The sequence below is a fragment of the Vigna angularis genome, chromosome 2 (assembly GCF_016808095.1).
Source record: "Vigna angularis cultivar LongXiaoDou No.4 chromosome 2, ASM1680809v1, whole genome shotgun sequence".
Taxonomy (NCBI): Eukaryota; Viridiplantae; Streptophyta; class Magnoliopsida; order Fabales; family Fabaceae; genus Vigna; species Vigna angularis.
In genome coordinates this window covers 36275840-36296524 of record NC_068971.1, presented here as the reverse complement: position 1 = coordinate 36296524, position 20685 = coordinate 36275840, and the positions used below count along the sequence as shown (strand labels likewise).

General features: G+C 32.6%; 3 protein-coding genes across 5 annotated transcripts; 2 read left to right on the top strand and 1 right to left on the bottom strand.

Annotated features, from left to right (window-relative positions):
* Positions 1 to 3471: 3471 nt before the first annotated feature.
* LOC108344954 (70 kDa peptidyl-prolyl isomerase) lies at positions 3472 to 7314 on the top strand. 2 transcript variants are annotated; one of them, XM_017583496.2, is made up of 12 exons: positions 3472 to 3708; positions 3800 to 3886; positions 4070 to 4330; positions 4513 to 4590; positions 4886 to 4966; positions 5056 to 5253; positions 5599 to 5685; positions 5822 to 5988; positions 6363 to 6485; positions 6606 to 6752; positions 6844 to 6971; positions 7087 to 7314. In XM_017583496.2, exons 1-12 carry the CDS (start codon positions 3546 to 3548, stop codon positions 7184 to 7186), a joined length of 1620 nt encoding a protein of 539 aa, XP_017438985.1. In that variant the 5' UTR covers positions 3472 to 3545; the 3' UTR covers positions 7187 to 7314. The 2 variants fall into 2 exon arrangements, with proteins under 2 accessions (XP_017438985.1, XP_017438984.1); XM_017583495.2 differs by having other exon boundaries at positions 4874 to 4966.
* A 4594-nt stretch (positions 7315 to 11908) lies between these two features.
* On the top strand, positions 11909 to 15636 carry LOC108346061 (cytochrome P450 98A2). The gene is made up of 3 exons (XM_017585004.2): positions 11909 to 12605; positions 14338 to 14735; positions 14827 to 15636. The coding sequence occupies exons 1-3, from the start codon at positions 12119 to 12121 to the stop codon at positions 15469 to 15471; spliced, it is 1530 nt and encodes a 509-aa protein (XP_017440493.1). The 5' UTR covers positions 11909 to 12118; the 3' UTR covers positions 15472 to 15636.
* Positions 15637 to 15943: 307 nt separating this feature from the next.
* Positions 15944 to 18755, bottom strand: LOC108345159 (phosphatidylinositol 4-kinase gamma 1). 2 transcript variants are annotated; one of them, XM_017583738.2, is made up of 3 exons: positions 18535 to 18755; positions 18141 to 18261; positions 15944 to 17719 (listed from the first exon to the last, which is right to left on the bottom strand). In XM_017583738.2, the coding sequence occupies exon 3, from the start codon at positions 17628 to 17630 to the stop codon at positions 16260 to 16262; it is 1371 nt and encodes a 456-aa protein (XP_017439227.1). In that variant the 5' UTR covers positions 17631 to 17719; positions 18141 to 18261; positions 18535 to 18755; the 3' UTR covers positions 15944 to 16259. The 2 variants fall into 2 exon arrangements, with proteins under 2 accessions (XP_017439227.1, XP_052729184.1); XM_052873224.1 differs by having other exon boundaries at positions 15944 to 18261.
* Positions 18756 to 20685: the final 1930 nt, after the last annotated feature.

Here is a 20685-nt window from a genome sequence, read left to right as displayed (position 1 = left end):
TATTGTTTTTCATCTTTAAAAAACTATTTATGCCCAAGTAAATTTATATGATGGAATTATACTTTTATATTTTCTTTGAAAATAAAACTGCAATAATTAAATCATGCGACAAGACCTTGTACACGTCACTGGCGTCACCTGAAGAAACGGTCATCCGTGGATAAATGTAGTTTTGCTTTTTGTGTTATATTCTTTTTATTTTTGAGGTCATAAACCAATATTGATTCATTCTTGTGGCTAGAAACTCAGAGGGGAAGATATTTCGTGAAAGTTTTTTTATAAATAATAATGAAAACCATGTGGTATGTGTATGGTATTTTTCTAAAAGATAATTAAAATAATAAAATTATTATTATTATAAAATTAAATATAAATAATTTTTATTTATTATGTAAATATAATTAAAAAGTTTCTTAAACTTAAAAAAGTGTCCAAATTCAAAATGACAGTTATTTAAAAAAATAAAATAATAAAATAACTATTTTAGTTTTAAAAAATAAAATTAGAAAATAAATGTATACGCAACTCAAATTATTCTACTTGAAATTTTGTAAAACCAAATTAAAACCAAAGCACATAAATAAAAAAAAATTGTACGTTAATTATATACAAAGGAAACCTTTTTTGTTAAGAGAAATTCTTACACTTTATAAAAACTTGTATTTTCTTTTATATTTTGCCGACATACATAATGAAACCACAGTGTAAGATATTTTTGTTTATATCTCTGAAATTTACTTAAAGGATAAGAAAAAAATGTGTGCAAAATTAATATTTAAGAAATAATAAACTTATAATATAAACAGCAAACAAGTAACAACTTAAAACATAATTGTGTCTAACTTTTTTTCCTAATAAGTGACTTCCAGAAATTGGAGTTTTAACTAATTAATGTTAAATTTGTTAACACTTTAAAAAATAATATTTGTGCAGCACTCCCGAAAAGTATTCGGTGGACGGGTATTTTTAGGAGTAAAATACAAAATACATGTATATCACTAACTATAGGAAGTGTAAATAATGTTTCAGAGGGTTTGAATAACAATGTGTTAATGCAAAGGCCCACACAAGTGATGCATTTAAGAGTTTTTTTCTGGCCCCATTTTTAGGCCTTACCCGTCCCATTTAATCCTACCATTTTCGTATTACATGAATTATTGCTTTAAAATACCTAAGTGAAATATAAAGTGAATCAAGCACATGGCGATTTTAAAATATTACAAAAATTAAATATAAATTTCAAAATTAAGAATACTACTAGCAGTTTTAGTTTGGGGATGGACAAAACGACCATATGTCATGTCGTTTAGCATTAGTAACGTGGATCGATCTTTCCTCTTTTAAACATTCGATTGGTGATGAAAAGCATACTAACTTGCCTCCCATAAAAAAATGCAAATTAATTTTTCTAATTCACCTTACATGACGTTTGACCTGCAAGTTTGTGATCAATCATTATATAAAACTTTTAATAATTTTATTTTTATTTTATTAAATTAATAAAAATAATAATTTATATAGACTCATTTATTAAAATAAGTAATATTCTTAATTTGTAATTTATATATTTTAGGATTAAATATGTTTTTAGTCCCTTAAGTATCACACGATTTTGGATTTAGTCCCTACTTGAAACTTTGATGACTTTTAGTCCTCATAGTTTTGAAACTATTATAAATAGTCCCTAATTTTGGATGGTGTTAACTTTTGTTTGAGGTGGCTAATGGCCAGCCCACGTCTAATGCCAGGTATGAGTTTATTCTTTGCCACGTTTTCTGAATCTTTTTATTCCAAATTTGCACACAAGTCCCTAATTTCTTCAATGTTTACACTTCAGAAGGAACATTAAAATTAGGGTTTTTTGTGACTTGCAAGAATGGGGATAGTGGCTTCATGATGGGTTTTTTGTGTCTCTGGCTTCTTGGTTTGATTCCTGCAGGTTGTTGGAGGTTGATGCGTTGGCTTGCACGAGGTGGTCCGATGAAGATGAAACCGCCATCTGGTGGCTCTGGTTTTCTCTCTCGACGATGACGGCGCGATTTGAAGGAGATGTCGGTGGCGCTTCCACTTCACCAGGTAATGGCTACTACACTGCTGAATTCCACCTTTTTGAATAGTCTGCATAGAGTTGAAGTCACCATAGCATATTTGGCCACCATTATTAGCCTCAGCAGAATGTGTGGATGGTTGTTCTGGAAGATTTAAACACCCAGTAAGAGCAATTTCTTCAGGCAAAGTACCTGGATCAGAAACATCTGTGTTTGATAGCCTTGAATTATTCTCCAGAGAAGGATCAAAAGCTGTTCGAACTTGATCTGGATTACTGCTCTCAATCCCAGATTCAGAAAACGTGGCAGAGAATAAACTCATACCTGGTATCAGACGTGGGCTGGTCGTTAGCCACGTCAAACAAAAGTTAACGCCATCCAAAATTAGGGACTATTTATAATAGTTTCAAAACTATGAGCACTAAAAACCATCAAAGTTTCAAGTAGGGACTAAATCCAAAATCGTGTGATACTTAAGGGATTAAAAACATATTTAACCCTATATTTTAAGTACAATGGAAAATAGAAATAATTTTGAGATTAACAAAACAAAAGAAAAAATATGAATAAAGAAACTATATTTTTGATAGATTAGATACAAATAAGCAAATTACTTTTGGAGAGACAGAGAAAGAAAGTGAATAAACAAGTTTACATATAAGAAATAGACACAACATGTTTGCTAGAACTATTTAGATTTTAAAAAATTTAAGTAATGTGACAATAGACTAAAATAAGGTGACAAGAGACTAAAAATACTCTGCTTGTCCCATGCTATGACTTGTCCTATATTGTGATTCTAAAATCATATGTTACTTCAAAAACAAACTAAACATGTGAGTTTTTTTTAATATTTTGATATTTTTTTATTTTAATATATATATATATATATATATATATATATATATATTAAATGCATATTTAGTACTTTTTAATTTAAACAGAATAATTATTATTTTTAATCATATAAAAAAACTATTTTCTGATTGATATATATTAACAGATTGAGAAAAGTCAATTTATCCTACCAACTTAATTACAAATTGATGGATCTGCTAGACACACCACCGTCTTTACATTACATAATATTGATTTTATAAATGACTTCCATAATTCCTAAAAAATATCTTCAATAATTATAAATTATCCTTTCTGCTTATCTATTGTATATTTGACTTTTTTAACAGTTTGTCTTCCTTTTTAGTGTACTCTGTGTATTTATAACGTTAATTCCAGTAGATTTTCTAAAATTGACAATACTTAAAAGTAACTTTGTATTAGAATTGAAATTATTTATTATAAATTCAAAACACATTTTACACATTTAAAAATAATAAATTATCATGAATTTAATTATATAAAAAAATAACATGAAATTATGGAAATTAAAAATGATGATAAGGAAAGGCTTCTCAACCGAAAGCTCCAAAGGAGGGAAACCAATAACGGCTTATCCTGTTTTGGAAACTTGAAGCTCTCTTTTTTGCTGTTTCTGTGATGCCAATGGCAGTTTCTCATCTGAGCCACTCTCATCAAAATCAACTGAAAACTGAAGACTCACAATTCTTTTTCAAGGAAATTGGAAATGAAGGTCTCACAAAGCGGATTCTCAGAAAAGGAGTCTCTTGGCAAACTCCATTCTCTGGAGATGAAGTGGAAGGTTCGAAAGCATAGTACCACCCTCAAACTCTGCCACATGCTTATGGTATCTCTCTGAATTCTAACACAACCCTTTTGTTTTAACCTTTCAGTTCATTTCAGAGGACATGTTGAGAATGGAGCATCTCTTGAATCCAGTTATGATAAAGGGTTCACGTTTCGTTTCAAATTAGGCCAGTGTAAGCACTTCGTTTGCGTTAATTACTGAATGGGAAAAAAGGGCCATTAAATCATAAACTAGTATGTGTACAATGTGGTTGATGAAAGGAAATTGGCATGGCTAGCTATTATTACTGTTCAATCCATGAGTAGAGAGGAAAAGTGCCATTAGTCAGAGCACGTTTATTTTCATTTCCTTCCAGGTGAAGTTATCAAAGGATGGGATGAAGGAGTTGCCACCATGAAGAAAGGGGAGAGAGCAATCTTCAAAATACCACCTAACTTGGCATATGGGGAACAAGGTTCTCCTCCATTGGTTCCTCCCAATGCAACTCTCATTTATGAAATTGAAATGCTGTCTTGGAGCACCATAAGGGATTTGACTGGCGATGGAGGAATCATGAAAAAGCTAATAAGAGAGGGAGAAGGATGGGCCACTCCCAGAGAAGATGACGAGGTGCTAGGTAATAACACTAGTAATAATCGTGATTTTATATAAATTCTAGGTAATTACACTATAATAACAATGCTAGGTAATATCATTCATATATTTAAGTGTGTTTGCTGTAAACTAAACATGCTGTTCTCTAAATAAACTCTGGCCACTTGCAAATATATCATTGATATTGCACATCGAAATTTGCAGTGAAATATGAAGCACGGCTGGAGAATGGGATGCTTGTCTCAAAGTCTGAGGAGGGAGTGGAGTTTAATGTAAGTTATGGTACGTTAGTAAAAGTTGAACATACTTTCAGCACTTACTATCACTAATATTATCCATAACTTCTGAAAAGTTTTCATAGGTGTTTAAAAAATAAGTTGCAGTTCTTCAAGAATTTGTAGTTTTATTATCCAATCAAAATTAAAAGTTTCATCTAAGTAATTTCTATGATAAAAGTTTACATTATGTCAGGTGAAAGCCCAATTTTTATGGGAGAATAACACTAAGATCACTATCCTTAAAAAATCATAAAAAACTAATGCATTTATGGAATGCTTAAGGATAGTTTTTGGAACAGGCTATCTATGTCCTGCTATGAGTATAGCAGTAAAGACAATGAGAAAGGGCGAAGTGGCAGAACTAGCAGTGAGATTATTTTGTAAGTTAAAGTCACTTTTTATTTCGAATGAAACATTTATGTATTGCCATAATTCGAACCATGTAATAATATCAGGACATAACTTGCAGACGGGCAGAGTAAAAATTCAAATATGACCACTCAGCTAGATGGTGTTTCTCCACCAGATTCTAATTTAACTAGCATCAAGCTTGAACTGGTATCATGGAAAGTTGTTACAGATGTCACAGGAGACAAGAAGATACTGAAAAAGATTAAGAAAGTGGGTGAGGGGTTTGATCGTCCTAACGAGGGATCACAAGTGAAAGGTAAACTGTATCTCAAGAACATGATGTTGAAAACAAGACGAAATTGTTTTCTCAATCATACACTAGAGAGGAAATTACACTGAAACTCTTGTAGTTTCTTGAAATTTCACACTCTTAACGCCTGCTTTAACTCTCTTTACAGGTACACATGGATAACAAGGGTGTGTAATGTGTTTCAAACAACTAAGAGAGTTTAGTCTTAGCGTTAAAAAAAAAATAGTATCATTAGAAATTTCAAGAAATCATAGAAGAATAGTGTACTTTGTCCTAAACAGAAAACATGTCAAGTAAACATTGAACCAAATGCTTCCTGTGGTTCTGAACTAATGTTTTCACTTCCTGCAGTGATATATTTGTGCAAAGGGGAAGATGATATAATTATTGAGAGGAAAGGATCAGAGGAAGAACCTTTTGAGTTTACAACTCAAGAAGGTAAAAAATTGCTGTTGTTTATGATCATGGATCATGAATATTTAAATGCAAAATGTCAAGAACCTTTGGCAGCATGTGTTCTCCTTTTTATCATCTGCTTTCAATCTTTGTACTGCTTTCCTCTATGCATTTTCAGAACAAGTACCCGAGGGTCTAGAAAGAGCAATAATGACAATGAAAAAAGCAGAACAAGCTCTTGTAATCGTCCATGCAGAATATTTGTGCGGCTCTAATAATTCACAGGGAAACACAGCAAATAATAAAGTCCTTTATTATGAAGTTGAGTTGGTTGATTTTGTCAAGGTTAGTAGCTCCTATGTGTTTCAAAATATTAGTTTATTAAAAATACGAGGGGAAATATGACCAGAGGTTTTCTAAGCACACATTTGGTCAAATCATTTTTCTCATTCCTTTGCCGATATATTGAAGATTTTCTGACTATCAACTGACCAAGAAGAAAATAATGATTACTCGTCTCAAGGTAAAGCCTTTCTCAATGTTCTTAAACTTGATTACGTTGGACAAGAGTTGGAAACAGTAGAACAACTATTGTTCTGGCTGTGGCAAGTGCACCCTTTGACTTGTAATTAGTTTTGAATAACACAACCTGAAACTTGAAGCCAGTAACGACATTTATGTAGAGTTATAATATTCTCAAATGATTCTGTTGTGAACAGGAAAAACCATTTTGGAAAATGAACACAGAAGAGAAAATAGAAGCCTGTGAGAGAAAGAAGCATGAAGGAAATCTGCTGTTCAAAGCTGAAAATTTCATGCACGCATCTAAGAAATATGAAAAGGTTGAGTTATTTGTTTTAAATTACATGCTAATTCTAATGATTATATTGAGTATTCTTGTAGAAGGATCTCAATGGCACTTGATTTGGTGTATAACAGAATGAACTTCACTGACATTGTAGGCTGTAAAGTACATTGAGTTTGATCACTCATTCGGTGAAGATGAGAAGCATCGTTCTAATAACTTACGTTTATCCTGCAACTTGAACAATGCTGCCTGCAAACTTAAATTGGGAGAGTATATTGAAGCTTCAAGACTATGCACAAAGGTTCTCTGTGATCATATATAGATATTGGCTTGGCAATAATTTTCAACAGGTTGAATGCTTCAAATTAATCCTATTTTTGATAAATACATAGGTCCTACAAGAAGACCCTTCAAATATCAAGGCTCTTTATAGAAGATGCCAAGCATACATGAAAACATCAGACTTGGAGAAAGCTGAGGCTGACATTAAAAGAGCTTTGACCATTGATCCAAATAACAGGTATCAAGCACTATCCATTGCATTTTCAAGCTCTATTGTTCATTATCTGCTGTTGACAATTTTTATTTTGTCTTGGATAAATGAATGATTATTTGTTCTCCTGGCTTATTAACAGAGACATTAAACTTGAGTACAAAGAGCTCAAAGTTAAGCAAAAGGAATACAATGCATATGAAGCTGGCATCTTCAGCACAATGGTTTCAAGAATGAGCTAGTTTAGAATTTTTAAAATAAACAGTATTTATGTCTTAAAATGATACTAGAGACTTCAAATAGTTATTTGAAATTTCAGAAGAGTAAAATTCAAAGAAAAATATTATATAAGAACTAAAGTTAATATTCATACATTTTTATAAAAACTTAAAAAATGTTCCAAAATTTATAGCGATGGAAAATATTTATTTTTTAGAAACTAAAATATAATTCGTTAATGTTTACGGGGATTAAATATATATTTAAGCTAATATTTTATTTAAACTATTGAGTATAATATTTTTTAATGGCAACCCATTTTGATTTTACATTTATATTAATAAATATCCTACCACGTGTTTATTTTATCTTTCCTCAAAACTGTTTGGAAAACCAGTTTAAAAGTAATTTTTCAAATTATATAATTAAAAATTATTTCCAAATTTGGAGAACTGAAAATTTTTTACTTTAGATGTATTTTAAATATTAAGGAACAGAGATATATTTAAAATCTTAAACTAGTAGATACTCGCACAAACCTAAAAATATTGAAAATGTCATATAAACTAAAAATATGAGTAAAATATAAATAATAAATATTTAAATATAAATCTCATCTTTAATGATATTAAATTAAACTTTAAAATCTAATTTTTAAAATGATATCAAATCTTTGTCGACTATTACCTGTTATCGAACTTTCTTTAGTTTTACACGAATACTCAACTTAAAAAAAGTACTATTTTTAAAGTCTTTTTTTATAAAAGGTATTTATTTTTCTTTGTAAGAAACTTCTTCGTAAATTTCCATATGAAAGTATTTGTTGAAGAGTTTCATAGAAAGGAATGGTAATGCTTAGTTCTTGAAGAGATCCATAAACTGTGAGAATTGTTTTTAGATAAGGTAAGGTTTTTCAACCTGCTTTCCTTCCTTATCTTATCCTCCTCCATCTTTTGAACTTCCCTTTCAACACTTTCATGTTGTTGTTTATTATTCACCTCTTTTCTTTCAATATTTATTGTTCATGCATCGCCTTCTGTTTGTCGGAACACTACTATGCCACTTTTATAAATGTCGTCGATCCTATCTCTCTTCTGACACTCAAAATTTTACTTTGATGAAGTTCAGAAGCTCCTCTTGAAGAAAACTCTTAGGGTTTTCTAGTTCCTTGTTGTTGCAGTTTTTCATCACAACTTTTTTTTTTATAAATGGCATTTGGAAGTGTTCTTTCATTCTTTGAAAGTCCCTCAATTACTTTCGAAGAAGTTAAATGAAAAAAATTATATATTTTGATGTACTACCATTGAAATATGGTTTCTTGGCCAAGGACATTAAGACCACCTTGAGTAAGATGGAAGTTAGGTGCTTGTTGAAAAAGTTGAACAATGAAAACAAGCAAATTTTCAATTGTGTGCTCTATTGTGGCAATCTATGGAACCTCAGCTTCTGATATCTCTTATAGCTTTCAAAACATGTCACTCTTTTTGGAAGAAAGCTCAAAACATATATGCTAACGACATTCAGCGTCTCTATGATATGACAAACAAGCTTGCATGTCTCAAAATGGAAAACCATGATATGGTTTCTTTCATGACTGAAGTCCAAGAAGCTGTGGAAGAGCTGAGAGTGTTCTTGGAAGTCAAATCTTTGGAGGACATCAAGAAGAAGCTTCAAATATTATGGTGATGATCCTTCGTGCTCTACATCCAGACTTTGATCATATAAGATATCAACTTCTGACCAGTCATGAGGTCCCTTCCATGAAAACCTTGACCACACGCCTTCTTCGTGTCCCGATGTCTCAATATTAAGAAGTTTATGAACCAAGGGAACCATCTGTCATGGTTACCACACACGAGAAAGATGAGGGCGTGGTACTAGAAGAGGAGGACATGGAGGTCGGGGGCGTCCGTAGTGCACATACTACAAAAGGGTGAGTCACACTCAAGAAAATTGCTACTCCTTGCATGATTTTCATTCACAAACAACCAATAAGGCTGAAACTACCCTATTAACTCTAAGTTCACTAAGGAAGAGTATCAAAAGTATCTACTGTTAAAGTCTAACAGTTTGGCATAAACATCTCAATCTCCAAGTACATCCACATCTTGCATTTCTCAATCTATGGAAGGTAAAAAATCATATATAATTGATGTGGTTCTAATCACATATATGGTAATACCTCTTTATTCTTAACCCTTTCCTTTAAAGGAAAACCTCATTTCATCACCCTTATAAATAATTGTAAAACTTGATCAAAGAGAGTCAATCAAGTATCCTTGTCTCCCTTTCTAAATTTGAAATTTGTGTTTTTTATCTCTAATTGTCCTTTAATTTAATTTCCTTAAGCTAGCTAACCAAAATGTTAAATTGTTTACTAACTTTTGATTCAAAATATTTTGTTATATAAAAACATGGCTTAGGGAGATAGATTCGAGAAGGATACGAAGCCGAAAGATTATACTATTTTGGATCTCGTCAACAGGTATCCTGTGTTGCAACTCTACATGAGTCAAGTCGAACACAGATAGTGTTAATTCGCTATCAATTCACAATAAAAAAAATTTATCCATTATCTACTACATTATCTGTGAGATGCATGTTTAAAAAATATAGTGAGTATTTTAAAATCTACGAATATCCGCACCACAAATATTTTCTATAAAAAATATTCTATTAATTTTTAAAATAAAATCTAAATAAAATTACAAAAAAAAGTTATAAAATATGATATAAATTAAATTAGATATACATTAAAAATTAATTTTAATTAAATTTAACTTAATTAAATATAAATTAATTTTAATTTTAATTAAATTAAATTTAATAAAATATAATTTAAATTTTATAAATAATAAATAATCATATAACACTTAACTAATTTATAAACGAATATAAAAATATTCACTAAATATCCGTAAATACTAATAATTCGAACTGTTATAAAAAAATATGTTTGTCATTCTTAAATAAAAGTATTACTTTAAATAGTATTATCTTATTATTAATAAGTGAGCTAAAACATAAACTTTTGTATCGATTTATACAGAATCTCCATTCCAATGACATATATTCGACAATATAAAAATTATTAAAAATTGTTTAGTAATCTTTTCGGTGGATTAGAATATATCGTCATAAATACGTAAGTTTGTTTGCTCCATAGGTTATTTTCACAACCATCATAGAAAATTGTGACATGCTGTAAACATTGTTGCAGTCTTATAATTTAATTTTCGTGCAGTACATGATTTTGCGAGTAAAACTTGTTTTGACACTTGTAAAGTATATATATCTGGGGGTGTTTTTTTTGTACAACGCTGGATGAATAAATAAATAGTATTTTTTTCTGGGGGTGTTTTTATGTACAACCCAATCCCTTGAAAAAGAATGAGTGTATTTATGACAAAGGAGGTCCAAGAATATCAATTTTAAAACAGTCCAAGCCACTTATTAAAATACATTATATTAGAATCAAATACACTAATCATCATAGAAGTTGTATTAAATTACATAAATGTTCTCCATCCTTACCTATACCTTTCTTAATTGTTAAACAACACAATATTAACCTTTTTGTTCATTTAACTACCTCCTTTAAAAAACATAGATATTGATATACTTTCTCAGAAGTTATCCCTGTTATTTAGATATTATATAATTTTTTAAACTTAAAAATTATAAAACTAAATTGGCATGCTTTATAATAAATATATAAAAAATGATTGTTTGACCTACTCAAATTTTTTACATGAATACTATCTTTTCATATTTTTAATTCTCTGTTAAAAGAAATATACTTTATATAACCATTTTACTTCCCTTATACTGTGTAAGTGAATATAAAAATGTGAATATAAAAATGTGTTATAATACTATTTTTCTAATATATATATATATATATATATATATATATATATATATATATATATATATATATATATATATATATATATATATATATATATATATATATATATTTATCGATGATGATGGATAGAAAGTTGTGATCGAGGTTAGACCAACTTCAAACTGAAACATAAGCACCAGTTCCACTCGAAATTGAAAAATTCCACTTCTGAGATGTCTGTGGGCTGCACAGTAGGGAGGGGTCTACATCATCACCAACCTTTGATTCTTCCACAATCTAAAGCTCAAGACCTGCACAATCATTTTTGATAAATTAAATCATGCTTTATTTTAACCTATAAAGAAAAATTTTCAAGGGTTCAACTCGGATACCTCAATTTTAAATCACAAAAGCCACTCACCTCACCAACCGCAACATCCCAAAAAGCATAGTCCAGTGCTTCACTGCAACCGTCACTACATCCTCATCCTCACATCAACCCATTCAATTTCGATTATCTTCTCACCAAATACCAACTTTCATTCACCCACCACACTTCATTTTTCATTTTTTTTATCATAATATAACTCTTCAAACACCTAAATTTAATCATTTTCCATCAACCCAATTACAAAAAATTACTATCCACAAACTCTATTTTCGTTTTTTCAAATTAAATGCCAAACTTTATAATATATATATGTTTGGTGCAAAAGTCAAAAGGAATTAACATGTTTCAGCCCACCTCATTATTAGACACATCGACCTAATTCCAATTTTTCGAAAACCAATTTCACATGCTTTATCTTTACAGCTTTGCATAGTGGGCGTGATAATTTCAAATAAATTATGGGTAACTATATATATATAGCCACATAAATAAAATAAAGAAACGGAAATTAAACAGAAGTTGAAAACATTATGCATGCTTAGCATGTATTAAACGAAACGTTTCATCACACATACATCCAATTTTCACCAACTCCCTGTCGATGTTATGGAATATAAATCAAGATCAACCTTCCCCCTACTCTTTCAGGAACCGCACAGGCTCCACCATTAATCAATATTTTTCTTTACTTCGTTTTCAATTTTTTCTTCTGCAATGGCTCTTCTTCTCATTCTACCCTTATCACTGATCACCGTCTGGGTAGCTTACACGCTGTACCAGAGGCTAAGTTTCAAACTGCCTCCGGGTCCACGGCCCTGGCCGGTAGTCGGTAACCTCTACGACATAAAGCCGGTCCGCTTCCGCTGCTTCGCGGAGTGGGCACAGTCATACGGGCCTATCATATCGGTGTGGTTCGGCTCCACGCTGAACGTCATCGTTTCGAACTCCGAGCTGGCGAAGGAGGTGCTGAAAGAGCAGGACCAGCACCTCGCTGACCGCCACCGCAGCCGCTCGGCGGCGAAGTTCAGCCGCGACGGCAAGGATCTCATCTGGGCCGATTACGGACCCCACTACGTGAAAGTGAGGAAGGTGTGCACGCTAGAGCTCTTCTCCCCCAAACGTCTCGAGGCCCTCAGGCCCATTAGAGAAGACGAGGTCACCGCCATGGTTGAATCCATTTTCCACCACTGCACCACTACTGGTACGTTTCTCCTTCTCGAAAATTACAATATTGTTCTGCTTTGGCAATATTAGTTGAATGATAAACTTATTGAAATTAAAAAACACGAGAACAAAGAACTTCATGAAATCATACACATGATCTCTTACACAGTTTTCCAACAACAACCTAGCAGGATTGTTCTGATGGTAGAGAGTTTCACTCTGATTACCTCTATGAACTTGCGAGAGGTCAATTTAGTTTTTTTTTTTATAAAGTTCAATTTTATTATTACATCCACGCAAGAAAAATCACTTTAGTATCCATTGCTGGGAATACTATTTTTCATTTGTTTTCCTATTTCTTGACACGCGTCATGACTCCCGCGAGTTATTAACAAAAAAAAAAGATATTTTTATTTTTTTAGGAAACACAATCTTATTTAAAATTATTAAAAGATAAACTAGAAAAAAATTGGTTGGAACACATTCTTTTTCTTTATAAATTGGTTTGCGTTTATTTTAAAATCGGGTTTAATATTTACACATGCTTATTTTTACGTTATATATAATCTTCTTCATTAAAAGTCACGACAAAAAAAAGTTTGTTACAAATATAGATGTCAGTTAGTTTAAATCCACATAAGTAGAATAAAAGTAAATAGTAGTGATTATAATTTTAATTCACTTAGTCTTTTAGTATGATTCCCATGTCTACATCATTATGACTTATAAGTAAAATACAGATGAACAACTATTTTCTCTGCATATATAATCACGAGATTTGGGCTTTGACTCATGTGGTTTTCGCTTTTCCATTGATTTACATTTATTTATTTATTTATTGGCATTGAGCAACTTGATAATTCCCCAAATGAAGTATTTGCAATCATAAATACAAGACAATTCGAGTGATGGGAAAGAGTAGTGGAAGAAAGAAAAGGAAATAGACTATAATGGTAACCAAGGATAGAAAATAAAAGGAAAAAAAAAAAACCCTCTAAATGCTTAATAAATGGATTTCATAACAAGCATATTTTCCTTTCATCTTAAACTACGTATATATAACTTTTAGACACAATTTCAAATTGGTATGCTGATTATATAAATCTGTTAGGACATTAGTAACAATCAATCAACAAATTAGGTGGTGAAGGCGTAAATGCGATGCGATGAATTATGGTTATGTAGATGTGGTTGGTGAAGTGAACCTATTTCGTGTGCAAAGAAAAAAAGGTACCTTCCTTAAGAATTTAGGTCCACATATATCTATGGATAACGTTAGTTCAACAAATTCAGCCACTAACAAGTTATGTCATGCATTTTTTTAATATGTCACCACATTAGTAATAGATTAAAATGATATAATTTTGAAAAAGTAAAAAAATAATTAAGTTTTATAAGGATTAAAAATAAAAGATTGAAATTGAATTGAAAAACTTTCTTGTTTCTTTCAAAAAGCTTTGCGTAATAATTAATGGTTTGGTAGGGTGGTTGCTATGTTGATTATTTTGTAAGGAACTCTAAAGTTTTACCCACCCAAACAGTGCAAAAATTTATATAGTTGTTGCTTCCCACCTAATTTCTCGGTAGTGTAGTAAGGCAGGAAAAAGAATAAGTGTATTTGACATTCTAAAGATAAAATGATTATGAAAAAGTAATTTTTTATATTTAAAAAAAAGAGTAAAAAATGAAAAAGAATAATATTATATTTGTGTGAAAATAAAATAAAATAAAATAAAAATAAGTGGTTTTTGTGATGTGTAATTGAGCAGAGAATTTGGGGAAGGGAATATTGGTGAGGAAGTTCTTGGGGGAAGTGGCATTCAACAACATAACGAGATTGGCATTTGGGAAAAGATTTGTGAACTCGGAAGGTGTATTAGAGGAACAAGGAGTGGAATTCAAGGGCGTTGTGGAAAATGGGTTAAAGCTAGGAGCATCTCTGGCCATGGCGGAACACATCCCTTGGCTGCGGTGGATGTTCCCTCTGGAAGAAGAGGCTTTTGCCAAGCACGGAGCTCGCCGTGATAGACTCACCAGAGCGATCATGGAAGAGCACACCCAAGCACGGAAGAAATCCGGTGGTGCCAAACAACATTTTGTCGATGCCCTACTCACATTGCAAGACAAATATGACCTCAGTGAAGACACCATCATTGGCCTCCTCTGGGTACCTCCTTCTTCTAACACTCTTTCAATTTTATCTATTTTTTTAGTTTCAAAAGTGTAAACAGTGAGCTCATATTTTCTTAATTTCACAGGACATGATCACGGCAGGGACGGATACCTCTGCAATTTCTGTAGAATGGGCCATGGCGGAGTTAATAAGAAACCCAAGAGTGCAGCAGAAGGCCCAAGAGGAGCTAGACAGAGTGATTGGGCTTGAAAGGGTGATGACCGAAGCAGACTTCTTGAGCCTGCCATACCTACAATGTGTGGCGAAGGAGTCGTTGAGGCTCCACCCACCAACCCCACTCATGCTCCCACACAGGGCCAATGCCAATGTCAAAGTTGGAGGCTATGACATCCCCAAAGGCTCCAACGTGCATGTCAACGTGTGGGCCGTGGCCCGTGACCCGGCCGTGTGGAAGGACCCGTTGGAGTTCCGACCCGAGAGGTTTCTGGAGGAGGATGTGGACATGAAAGGGCATGACTTTAGACTACTTCCGTTCGGGGCGGGTCGTCGGGTTTGCCCCGGTGCTCAACTTGGAATCAACTTGGTGACTTCCATGTTGGGCCACCTTTTGCACCATTTCAGTTGGAATCCGGCGGAGGGAGTGAAGCCCGAAGAGATTGACATGGGTGAGAATCCTGGGTTGGTCACATACATGAGGACACCACTAAAAGGTGTGCCTTCTCCCAGGCTCCCCTCACACTTGTACAAACGTCTGCCTGCCGACATTTGATCTTTCTTTTCTTTCCCTTCCACACTCTGTTGCATTCACAAATTTCCCTTCTCCCACTGTTTCCATCAGAGTTTAATCAGCTAAGGGAAGACTCACTTTCGATTTCTCTTCATACTTTCAATGTTGAAATTCTTCCCATCATATATATGAGTATATTTTGCCATATATCAAAAATTCATTTTCTAACAAATCATTTTTTTAACCCTGTAATAAAATAATGAGAAAAATTAATATTCAAAGTGCAACATCCATGCAATTTGAACCCAAAATCATATGTTGGATTCACAGTAGTCATACCTATATTCTTTCTTCATTTTCTTCTTTTCATGTGTCTTTTTCAACTATGTACCTGAAGCATGCATGCACCACAGAAATGGAAAAAAAAAATGATAGTGTGACACCCTTGAGAAAACGCCAAATAATAAAAATATTAATATTTGAATTATATTTTTTATTTTTATTTTTTAACTTATAAAATTGAAGGGCGCAACAGTTACACAAGCAACATTACATTATATTGGGAAGGACCAATATAACGAATGCTTGATTACATTTTGAATGGGGAAAATAAAAATACAAAAGTAATTAATTACATAATCACAGGTGAAATATAGGATACAGGTCTACTTGACAAAGGGTAAATATATATATATGGTTTGAAGGAAAAAAAAAAGATAAAGAAAGTTGCAGAATGGAATTAGTTGAAAGCTACACTATGAATGGTGTTAATGTACAGCTACAAGCGACAGTAATTGGTGTCTCGCTTTGGCAACCTATCCTCCTAATATTCAGTAACTTCCAAGATGTTCCAATTTTTTGGCGTTGCACTTCCTGTCCTCAAAAACACTGTGCAAAAGCTCACCAAAATGCTCCAAGAACGCTTCCCACTGGACTTGGTTGAGGTCTCCGAAGGAAATTTCAGCACGTTCACATTTAGACCCTTGTTCTGTGCGGTTTTTGGTGTGGATGCTAGCCTTGACTTTTAAGCAGATGTTTTCCATTTCACTCGGTAACTCTTGACCTTCACGAAATTTCCTAGTTATCATTTGGCCTATTTCAGCAAGGCAAAGGCCAGCAGCAGCAGCTTGCTTCAATAAAACGGTGCAAACAATAAGAACACGTATTGCGGATTCCCCGAGTAAAGGAATGGTAGTTCTTAAAACCTCTGCATCTTTGAAGGGATCGAGTTTGGAAATGTAGTCAAGTTCATAGTCAGAGAAAGGAATAGAGGCTTGTGGCCAATGTAGCCACTCAAAATATGGATCATCCAGCCACTCAGGGAGGCAAAAGCCATGGTCGATGGGAACAAGGTCAGCAACAGTACCACCATAGCTAGCATTGTTAGAGTCATGCTCGGCCACAAGCATATTCCCTGCATGTCTATCAAGGTTCATGATCCTAATGTCAAGGATCCCTATGTTGTGGACTGAAGCAACTGAGAAGAAAGAAGGACCCAACTCTCCTGCATCAAAACCATGACCAACAAAGCGTTGGAGAGAGGCAACTTTAGGCATTGGAAGAGCAGATGGTGCTGCATTGGAAGTGACAAAGAATGCAGCATTAGAAAATTTGACTAAAGCCGTAGGAGGCACGGCAGCAAGGCCTCCATGATCAAGAAGATAAGCAGCTAACTCTCGGATACCAGTTTCACCAATGCGAATAGATTTCTTGAGGCCAGGTTGGCCGAGCATTTGACCCCCTAAGCCTTTTGGGTTGTTGAAGGCGAAAGGCTCTTCATCTACTGGCTTTGCTACAGCGATGTTGGTGCCATTTTGGTTGCGGAAAGCATAGGCACCACCTAGGCCACTCGGGATGGGTATTGGTTTGATACCTGAGGCCAAAGCTATGGCAACCTCAACAACTAGAGCATGTACTGGAGCTCCACTTCCACGAACAATCTCAATCCTTGGAGGGTGACAAGTGAGCTCTTCCCCTACCAGTGTGGTCAGGGGGAGGCATGGAGTGGAGAAACTGCGGTGAATATTATAGGCTTCAAATGCTAGTTCAATGGAGTGTGAAAAAGTACCACCACTTTTGCTATGTTCGACAACGTTCGGATCAAGGTGACCGTAAGATTGGAGTTTGCATCTCTGGGATCGGCTAAACGGCCCAAACCCCTCATGTCTGTCAATCGTCACAGCCATTTTGATAAATCTCATTCAGATTTTGAGAATGGCTGCTGCTCTGCATTCCAAGGGACACTCTTCTTCTCACCAAACTACTTTTCTCAAGACGATGGCGTCTGCACCTTCATCACAAACACCATGCTTCTAATTTCAAATCACATGCAATATCTACGTAAATCGATTGTCATGTAAGATAGCATCATACAATTTTTTAATTATTATTTTAAAAGTTACGTTAACCAGATGAATGCCATGGAAGACAAACAAAATTCGTGCAGGCAATGCAAATTAGAATCTTTCCACGCGAAAATTCCTTACAATGCTGTTTTAGATGGCTACGGTGAGAATATAACATGCACGTAGCATTGATGGAACAAGAAATAAAGACGATAAACCAGATGAAAATTTTGTTATGAAAATGACTCTACAATTGCCGTTGCTTTTAAAAGAGGAAAACATTGGTGCAGAATCTATGCATGAAAAGGGAGTCTCTGAGTGTAACAAATTATATAACAATTGAAAACGCAAAACCAAATTTCTTACCGTGTATTGGCTTAATTTATGGGAAATTTTTCAAATGGTGAAGTCATCGCTTAAACTCTGGATAACATACTAGCAGAAAAGCTGGCTAACCTGCACATTTTTTTCTTGAATCCCTAATAACCTGCAAATTTCCCAATCAGAAAAATGTAAAAAAGAAGGCTGAAACGAAATTAGGAACCGTACATATAGCATGTCATATAACAAACAAAATTCATCCCTCGCATCCAAAATGCCACCATTTTTAAAACCATTTATGATTGAAAATCAGGAAACACAATGAAAAAAAATGACATATGACAATCATGGTAAGATTATAAGGTGCATTTTGAAAGAGAAAGTATATGTCTAAAATTGGTGTGAAAAGTAGAAAAAGGAATATTTACGATGTTTATACCCTGAACACTCTGAAGGTATTCAGGGAAACGAGAAGCAACGGGAGGGCGAGAGAATCAAACCGTCGCCGGAGTAATATCGAAATAAAACTCCACTTTCACTCCCACTCCCACTCCCACTCCTGACGTTAATATTCCCCGCCTCTGAGCACGAACCCCTTCTCTCACCTTTTCATCCTTTTCCTCTTTTTAACTTCGTTTTCCTCTTTTTCCTTCCCAACCTCGCTATTTTTCCCGACACTTGGCATCTTTTTCCCTCACAAATTCTATAGTATTTTTTATGTTATATCAAACCTCTTAATTTACTATTTAACTAACAACCTTAAACTGTAACGGCTTCTTGCTTCCTGCGTGGCCCTTTCACGACGTGACATCTGACATTAACCCAAAAATACGTTGTGGTCAGTTTGTTACGTTGCATGCTGCCATTTTGCTTTTATTGGTTTGTGGCTGTTAAACGGCTCTCCGCAGCGCAGGTTTCTTGTTTCTCCCTGCATTTTCTTCTTTATTTCTTTCGCTCAAAAAACTGCCTCACAATCAGATTCTCTAACCTTCATTTTTGTGCCAAATTCGAGTTGTTTAATTTCAGACAATCAAAAAACAACAATGTATCTTTCTCAACATAACACGCAAAAACAAAATTAAACGGAATGAAAACAAAACAAAATTGACAGCTAGCTATGACACAAAACTTAGTTTAGTCAATTGTTTTTTAAACTTACATTATAGGCTAAATATTTTTAGTTCTGTAAAATAAACTAGTTTTTTATTTTAAGGTCACGTATAACACTTTTAAAACTTTTTGAAATTTATACCATAAATATTATTTATTTATTTTAAGGAGATATTTTTGACAAATTGGCCATTTTCGCTCAAGTGAAAATCTGTAACTTAAGAATCAAAATAAATTTGAGGAAAGACATTGCAACATTCTAAATCATGTCTTTTGGAAAGATGCTTGGTGTCTGGACCAATTCTTTGCTATTATTTTGGGTATTTCGAACAATGTTAGTGTCAATCATATGACTTCGAAAGATGAAATTATGATAAGGCTTTCCTCTAATGGTATTTTCAAATATTTCCATGTGATGTCTTTGTGGTAAAGAAGAGAAAACTCTCCAGCCATATATTATTATATAAAGTCAATACTTGGTTTTAATTTCTTCCAAAGATGCTTTTATCAGAGCTTTAAAAAACTAATCATGAAATTAGCAAATAATCTTAATTACTCATTTAGTTTTTACTTTAGTTGGAAAGTACTAATTAAGTTGATTTTTGTTTTTGAAAAAGTTTAAATTGTGTCTCAATTTAAAAAATACTTTAATTAGATCTTTTAAAAAAAAATTACCAAAGGCGTAAAGGCGTGTCACATATTATTATGTGATTTTGTTTAATTTCTTTTGCAATAATTTTGTCACTTAGTAGCACATTGTCATGTGTAAATTCAGTGTTAACTATTATTGTTTTGACTTTAATTTAATTTATATTTTTTTATTCAATTTATTCTTTTTTTACAGTGAAACAATATTATTTTTCTTTCTAAGACCAAATTTATTATTTATATATACTAATATTTTTATTAAAAATAAATTTTTAACATATTATATTATTATATATTATTAATCTATGATTTTCACTATTAAGTTTTAATATAAATATTAGAGCATTTATATAAATAATAAATTTAATTCCAATTAAAAAAACCAAATTTATTACTTTTATAAATAATTTTTAAAACAAGATACTTATGTTTAGTTTTAATCTTATAAAAAAATACATATTAAAAAAATATGGATTAATAATATAAAATAAATTAATATATTAAAAAAATATTTTAAATAAAAAATATCAATATAATATTTATACTAATAATAAATTTAATTTTAATTTAAAAAGAAACAATATTATTCTATTTAAAAAATAATTGAATCAAAGAAAAAATTAAATTAAAATTAAAACAATAACATTTATTATATCAAATATTTTTCCAAAAAGTTAAAAGAAAAATAGTTATAAATTGACTCGTAATATATCATTAATATCGTTAGTATTTAAAAAAAATTACCTAATTAAAACACTTCAACAGTTATAACACAATTATTAAAAAGAGAAGAACCAACTTAAAACTTTGTAACCAAGAAAATCAAGCTAAT

Bases quoted from the DNA above. Each gene is read 5' to 3' on its own strand.
- LOC108345159 (XM_052873224.1), bottom strand. From the start codon at position 17,630: ATGAGATTTATCAAAATGGCTGTGACGATTGACAGACATGAGGGGTTT.
- LOC108346061 (XM_017585004.2), top strand. From the start codon at position 12,119: ATGGCTCTTCTTCTCATTCTACCCTTATCACTGATCACCGTCTGGGTA. The intron at 12,606-14,337 runs GTACGTTTCTCC...GTAATTGAGCAG, and splicing joins CCACCACTGCACCACTACTG to AGAATTTGGGGAAGGGAATA. The intron at 14,736-14,826 runs GTACCTCCTTCT...TTAATTTCACAG, and splicing joins CCATCATTGGCCTCCTCTGG to GACATGATCACGGCAGGGAC.
- LOC108344954 (XM_017583495.2), top strand. From the start codon at position 3,546: ATGCCAATGGCAGTTTCTCATCTGAGCCACTCTCATCAAAATCAACTG. The intron at 4,591-4,873 runs GTACGTTAGTAA...GCTTAAGGATAG, and splicing joins GGAGTTTAATGTAAGTTATG to TTTTTGGAACAGGCTATCTA. The intron at 4,967-5,055 runs GTAAGTTAAAGT...CATAACTTGCAG, and splicing joins ACTAGCAGTGAGATTATTTT to ACGGGCAGAGTAAAAATTCA.